This window comes from Colossoma macropomum, unplaced genomic scaffold (assembly GCF_904425465.1).
Source record: "Colossoma macropomum unplaced genomic scaffold, Colossoma_macropomum, whole genome shotgun sequence".
In the NCBI taxonomy this organism is placed as follows: Eukaryota; Metazoa; Chordata; class Actinopteri; order Characiformes; family Serrasalmidae; genus Colossoma; species Colossoma macropomum.
Window position 1 is genome coordinate 16,242,501 of NW_023494797.1, and position 7,500 is coordinate 16,250,000.

At 44.0% G+C, this 7,500-nt stretch overlaps 1 protein-coding gene across 1 annotated transcript in view; it reads right to left on the bottom strand.

Moving 5' to 3' along the window:
• cbfa2t3 (CBFA2/RUNX1 partner transcriptional co-repressor 3) overlaps positions 1–7,500 on the bottom strand; it is an 83,781-nt gene that overhangs the window by 7,529 nt on the left and 68,752 nt on the right. The window contains exons 8-11 of the mRNA XM_036584421.1: positions 6,504–6,589; positions 4,037–4,262; positions 2,622–2,690; positions 1,065–1,118 (exon numbers count right to left, since the gene is read on the bottom strand). Coding sequence (XP_036440314.1) covers positions 1,065–1,118; positions 2,622–2,690; positions 4,037–4,262; positions 6,504–6,589 — 435 coding nt within the window. The remainder of the gene's footprint in view (positions 1–1,064; positions 1,119–2,621; positions 2,691–4,036; positions 4,263–6,503; positions 6,590–7,500) is intronic.

The window sequence follows — 7,500 nt, forward strand, 5'->3', positions numbered from 1 at the left end:
ACCCTGAATGTTGGTGCACAGACTGCTGGTCACCATAGCAACGCTGACAACAATCTCGCCTAGCCAGTAGCCAACGAAACGGCAAAGAGAAAGATTTAAGACGGACATCGATAATTTAGAGATGAAAGGACTTATTTGCATTTATAATCACTCCAGCTGGTTTCCTGATACGTTTAATCTGCAACGAGAAACTGACAAACACTAAAAAGTCACGAAGCTGAAGTCGCTTCTCATTCGCCAGCTTCTTGTTCAATTTTTCCCGTTCCACCTTAAATGGTGCCTGACACGCCAGAATGTAACTGCTGCACCATTTAAGGTGGAACAGGAAAAATCGAACAAGAAGCTGGCGAATGAGAAGCGACTTCAGCCTCATAAAAAGTCAAACCTTCAGAGAATTTAACAAGAAACTGTTCCACTTTTGAAGAAAAGTTTCCTGCTGGAGATGCGAGAAAAGCGGCTACAGCTGAGCTGAAGCTTAAAGCAGATCAAACTAAGTCTGCGTTTTCGTTTAGATTATATTTTTTAGTCTATACTAGAACATCAGCACATACTGAGACATATTTACAGCCAAGATGGTAAAATGGATATAAAATGTTGTGGCTCCCAAGACATTTGGGTTGCTGACCTCTGGACTAGCATGAGAGCTAGCCAGTTAGATCTCAGTTGACTTAGGGTTGCCACCGGTCCAGGATTTCCCTCGCTTTAAAACCTCCAGCAGCACTGCTGTTTCTGATCCACTCGTACCAGCGCAACACACACTAACACACCACCACGTCAGTGTCACTGCAGTGCTGAGAATGACCTACCACCCAAATAATACTTGCTCTGTGGTGGTCCTGTGGGGGTCCTGACTGTTAATGAACAGGGTGACAAAGTATGCAGAGAAACAGATGGACTACAGTCTGTAACTGTAGAACTACAAAGTGCTCCTATCTGGTCAGTGGAGCTGATAAGATGGACAATGAGCGTAGAAACAAGGATGTGGTTTTAATGCTATGGCTGTGTGGTGTGTGTGTGTGTTCTCTTCGTGTGGAGATGATGTCTGTGTGTGTGTCGTTACTCACCCTGCTTGCTGTGGAGCTGCTTTAGTGCTGGGGAGAGCGGGATGCTGGGGGCACCTGCATGGAAAACAACTGCAGTTAAAAGGGCCACAGTGCAAATGCAGCACACATTTCTACAGCAGCTGGTAGTGCTGGCTTTTGACCTTTGACGTTTGATCACCACTGGTGCACTGACTGACCTATCGATGGTGAGCGTGACCCTGAACATGGTGGAGGTCGTGTGGGCTTCTGTGTAGCAATACAGCCCCCCAAACTGCTGACGTGGCCAGAGATGAATGAAAGTGAATGGTGAGCTCATGCTAACTGATCACCCATTCACTTCCATTCACTGTTAGCCGCATTAGCATCGTCAGGAGACACAATCCTACAATCGCTAATAATCAGCAGAGTCACAGTGAAAAGGAGGATTAGAGCAGCAACCTTCCCTTCTTTCTTCATCCCTCCATCCTTCTCTCATCCCTCCTTCCATCCTCCCTGCCGCCCTCCCTTTTCATCCCCTCTCTCTGTCCTTACTCCACGTTTCCCTCTCTTCCTCCTGTCCTCTTTCTTATCCATCCCTCTCCTCCATCTCCCTCTTCATCCCTCGCTCTTTCCTGCCCTCTTTCTTCTCCATCTCTCTCCACTCTCCCTCCTATGTTGCCTCATCATCCCTCTCCCATCTCCCTCTTCCTTCTCTCCTCTTTATCAGTCCCCCTTTCCCCTCGTTCCCTCATGCTCTCTTCGTTCTCTGTCCTATTACTCATCCTCTTCTTTCTCTCCTGTCCTTCCTCCCATCTCCCAATCCCATCCCTCTCTTCCTCCTGCCCTTTTTCTTCTCCTTCCTACTATCCACATTTATTCATCTCACCCTTTTCTGTCCTCTCTTAACTTTTATTCTGTACAATCCTTTTTCTTTCACTCCCCCTTTCCTTCTTTTCCTTCTTTCCTCTTCCTTCTCCACCATTCCACCCATCACTCTCTCTCTCCATTTTAGTCTCCACCTTTCTCTTTTTTGTCCCCTTTCCTCTTCCTTCTCCACTTTTCTTTCGCCCTCTCTCTTTAACATTCAACCTTTCCCATTTCCTTATTTTTTCTTCCTTATCATCTATAATGCTCCCTCTTTCCTTCTTTTCCTCTTTTTGTCTTTCTTATCTTCTATAATACTCCTCCTTTCCTTCTTTTCCTCTTTTCTTCTTCCTGCTCCACTATTCTACCCATCACTCTTTTCTTTATGTCTCTACTTTTTGTTTCTTTACCTCCTTTCCTCTTCCTTCCCCATCCTTCTAGCCATCCCACACTCTTTTTAATTCTCCTCCTTTCTCTCCTTCCTTTTTCTTACCCTCTCTGTAGCCTGTATGTAGGAGCTATAGGATAATAATAATAATAATAATAATAATAATAATATTGGTGGCCTGTAGGCTGCTGCTGTGCTTTATCTGTTCTCTGTTCTGCAGGTGCTGCATTTCCACTGCACTTTTAACTGCAGTCGTCTTTCATAGCAGGACAGACGGAGCACTTTAACCCTGACCAGAGTCTGTGTGTGTGTGTGTGTGTGTGTGTGTGTGTGAATGCTGTTCTTACCTGCTTTTCTCCAGATCTCCTCAGGCAAGTAACCGGACGGCGGCCGGTGGAGGAAGTCTCGGTGGATATCTGTCATGAAGAGTGTGAGAGAGTCAGTTCAGCTGAGTGTGTGCGCTGAGAGTGTGTGTGTGTGTGTGTATATGTGTGTGTGTGTGTGTGTGTTAGACAAAGACAGAGAGAAAGACGGGGGGGATGCATCCTATTCTCGCGTTTTGCATGACGTCACACTGTATAGTCGCCGCCATTTTGAGGACCAAATCAGGGGGGTGACTGCACTGCGCGGTGCCTTCAGTTTGCTGTGCTTTGTGAATGATTTACCTGTAAGACGCGACAGAAGCCGAGAGACGAGAGACACACAGACCTTTAATTCAGTTTTCACTCCAGGCTTGGAGCCCCCGCACTGTACAGTTTAGTGTTTCTCTCTGCTGTTCACCTCGTTCAGCTCAAGAAGGGATTAATTAGCTAATAATATCAGGTATTTTAACCAGGAAACCACAGTTATGCAGTGCAGGGGTTTCAGGACTGGAGCTGAACTCTGAACTAACTGCACTAGCAAACTTACAGAATCACGTCTGTCGAAACACGACGTCGTTTTCAGACCCACGACATTCAGTCTGATATTTAATGCTTATGTTTCTCCATTCAAACGTCATTTATATCTCAGAAACAGAGAGTAAAGTTATACCGGCTGTCTGCAGCTCCGTTAGGGGGACGACTGTTCATCTCTCGGCTGTTAACATCAGCTAAAGTTATCTAAAGGCCAGCATTGATCTCATCTGTGTTAATTAGCTGATGTCGTTACCCTCCAATGACGACAAAGAGTTTTTCTCCTCTTTATGCAGCACCATGGGATCCTTTACCCACCCTGACGTGAAGAGCTGGCGGGCTTCTGTGCTTTTAAATGCTTTGAGACACTCTCCAGAACAGGGAGAGAGGCTGAGTATGAGATAAATATGTAAGAAAAACAATTTTGGTAGCTTTTCTGCCAGTTTAAGTGGGACCAGGAGTTCAGGGGAAACTGTATAAGGATCACAGCCAAAGTAAAGAGAATAATTTTAGCCATCGTCCACTTCTAGTTACGTTCGTGCGGACCAGCAAAGCCAGAAATTCGGTCCCAAATATGGCGGCCACAACAGAAACATCACGTGACTGAAACCTTCAGATACAGTTATACCTACAGTTACACACAACAGAATCATCAGTGCTGCATTAATCTCTGTATTTACTATTGCAGCCCAGTTTTCATTGTTATTTGCTGTTAACGTAATTTTAGAGGCATAAAAACTAGAATATGACGTATAGAATTGTGCTTGAGGAGGTTGAGGAGCCACACAGACAGTGATGTATGTGTATGTGTGAAGGTGTGAGGCATGCTGAGAGCCGGCCGTCCGAGCGTTCTGCAGCACGGCGTGTACCTATGTGCTGCGGCTCGCTGCCGTTAGTGCTGTTGGAGGGGGATGAAGGCTTGTGTTGATGATGAACCGGCCGCTGGGCGGAGCCCCCACCTTTTTTCATATCCTCCACATCGCTATAGCGACGAATCCAGTGGTTCATCTCCTCGCGGTCGGCCTCCTGACAGCGGCGCAGGACGGTCAGCGAGCGCCGCGTCTTCTCCACCATGTCCATAATGCAGTTCAACAACTGAGATAGAGTGAGAGAGAGAGAGAGAGAGAGAGAGAGAGAGAGAGAGAGGACTGATTATACAGGCCGAGGGATTTCTATCATCTCATCACAACCTAAGAGACTAAACTCACTCTCTCTTAGTTTCTGTTCTTCTGTTTCCATTTTTCTTTTTTCACATATATTTATTTATGTTATTATTATTGGTGCAAATTTGTGAACTTGTAACATTCAGAGCAATAAAGCCCTGAACTGAGAGAGAGAGAGAGAGAGAAAGGAAGAGAGAGAGAGAAGAAAGGAGAATGACAGGAAAAAAGAAAGTGAGGAGAGAGAGAGCAAGAAGGAGAAAGAGAGAGAGAGAAGAGCAAATGCAAGAAAACAGAAAAGGAGATAGAGAGTGTGAAAGAAAGAGAGAGAGAGAGAGAGAGGGGGGGAAGAGAGAGTGAGAGAAGAGCAAAAGCAAGAGAAGAGAAAAGGAGACAGAATGTGTGAAAGGAAGAAAGAGAGAGATCCAGAGAGAGAGAGAGTGCGAAAGGAAGAGAGAAAGATAAAGAGAGAGAACGAGAAGAAGAGTGGAAGAAAGTGAGAAGAGCAAAAGCAAGAGAAGAGAAAATAAGATAGAGAGTGTGAAAGGAAGGGAGAGAGAGAGAGAGAGAGATAGAGAGAGAGAGAGAAAAGATAGGAGAAAAAGAGAGGGAGAAGAAAGGAGAAAGACATGAAGAAAGAAAGTAAGAAGAGAGAGATAGAGCAAGAAGAAGAAAGGAAGAGAAGAAGAGCAAAAGCAAGAGAAAAGAAGATCGTGTGAATGAGAGAGAGAGAGAGTGAGAGAAGTTAATGTGAGAGAAAAGACGAAAGGAGACAGAGAGTGACAAAGGAAGCGAGAGAGAGAAGAAAGGTAGAGTGAGAGAGCAAGAAGAGAGCAAAAGCGAGAGAAAAGGAGACAGAGTGTAAAAGGAGGAGAGAGAGAGAGCGAGAGAGGTTGACTCTGTGTGAGGAGGGCACCTGTGTGTGAGCTGAGTAAGTCTAGCGGCTGTATTTACAGTGGGAGCATTTTAGCTGCAGAGGTATGAAGCTTTTAGCTGGGAGCGCTGCAGTGTTTGCTAAACCCATTAGAGCTGTCCAGGTGCGACCCTAAGTGCTGTGTAGGATGTGTGTGTGTGTGTGTGAGTGTGTGTGTGTGTGTGTGTGTGTGAGTGTGTGTGTGTGTGTGTGTGAGTGTGTGTGTGTGTGTGTGTGAGTGGATAAGCAGCAGCACCACAAAGCAGCAACAATAGCACTGAAACAGCTGTGCTGCCAACGGCAAAGACCAAACCCATTCATCCTGCACCTCCCTCACTCTCTGTCTCACTCTCTTCTTCTTCTTCTTCTTCTTTTTCACCACTCTCTTCTTTTCTCTCTCTCTCTCTCTCTCTCTCTCTCTCTCTCTCTCTTTCTCTCACCCTCCCTCTCTCTCAGCGTTAGCTGTATTTATATCAGTGGAGTGAGTGTAATTTGGCTGCGGTCCAGCTCAGGCCGGTCTCTCTCTCAGCTGCAGAACCCAGCTGGATCTCTCTACTGGGTCCTTCACTCCATCTGTGCCCCTTTTTTAACTCACACTGTGTGTGTGTGTGTGTGTGTGGAGGACGTGGAGGTGAGCTGAGCTGAAAGTGCTGCTGCAGGGCCTCCAGACTGAACCAGTTCAGAAGTTTGGAATCACTTGTCATGTTAATGATTGTTTTTTTATTCAGTAATAACACAGAATACTGTTAAATACTAAATTTAAATGATTTATTAAGTGAAAACATCTTAAATGCAGTTTATACATTGAATATTTTTCATTATGAAATTGTTTTAAGAATGTTATAATAATATTCAACCTATTTCTGGACATTTTTATTTGGTTTAAGTCATTTTATCTAGTAAAACTGTCGTATTTCTTTGGCAGATCATTTTTCTAGAAATATTTTTTCAGGAAATAATGCTTGAAGTAAAATTATCTGCTGATAGAATGAGATGAAAAATGTCTAGAAGTAAGCTGTTTAGAATTTATAATACTTTTACAACAATCTCGTAATCAGAAATGGAAGACTAGATTTAAGATGACTTTCTTGCCAAAATACGAGCTACAGAAATTTTCCGTTAATCACCATATTTCAGATACAAGACATCTGCTCATTTATGCATTTATCTGAACTCAAATTGGTTTTACTTTATTGAAAATATTGACTTCACACTTTGGAAAGTTACTCAGATGGATAAAGGTGAACTGATAGATGGACGTACGTTATCCAGGTGCTTCCACTCCTCGGCCCACTCGCGGTCAGTGAGCCGGTGATCGATCACCTCCTCCTGACGCGCTCCATGCACAGCTGTAACACAAACACACACAAACACACACTACTGAGTGAGCATTATTGCGCTTTGTGTTCGTAAGCATACACACCCCTAACGTTTTGTTGAATTATTCTCATGTAGCTCACTGAACCAGGCGCAGAGATTCTGTGGAAAGTGCAGATTCTAAACTTCAGATCCAAACCACATCTGTACTTGTGAACAGAAGAGGTGATATTCTATTATAATAATGATTTAGTCCTGTTCCAGTCCACCTTACACTAATGGAAGAACAAAACCTGTTAAGAGGCACAGCCGTGCTCCGTGTTGTTATTGTTATTGAGTCCTGTGGCTTGATGCTGACCCGAACTTCCCAGCTGTAGCCTTTCAATCCAGGCTATCTGTGGGAATCTGTGGAAATTACAGAGATACTTGGGCTTGTCCCTATCAGCCAATCAGAAGCTCCCCTGGTAAAACTACAGTATTAGAGATCTATTGTCTCTGTTGCTATGGTGTCTCTGCTCGTTTAATGCGAATAGATTTTAACCGCATGCATTTTCACTTGGAAATATCACTGACGTAAGGTGCATATCGCTGTTGTTGGAACAAAACCTCGTACCTCCAAAATGGTAACTTTGCAGGAGAAGGAAAAACCCTACTTTACTTTTAATGTAAGTCAATGGAACCAGACATTTTTCAGTCATTTTGGGCCGTTTCCTTTGGTCCATTCGTCCACAGGGATTTTCACATTATGTCAAAAAACTGAAAAACGTCAAAAATGGAGATATGAGATTTTGTTCCAACAGCAGCGATGATATGCAAATCAGCTCATTACACACCAACAAATAGCCTGAGTTGGTCCCCATTTCTATAATAACTAGAGTTTTCCATGTTGTTGGTCGTTTACGTAAACTTAAAAGCTTCAAAAATCTAACTTTAGCAGTAAATG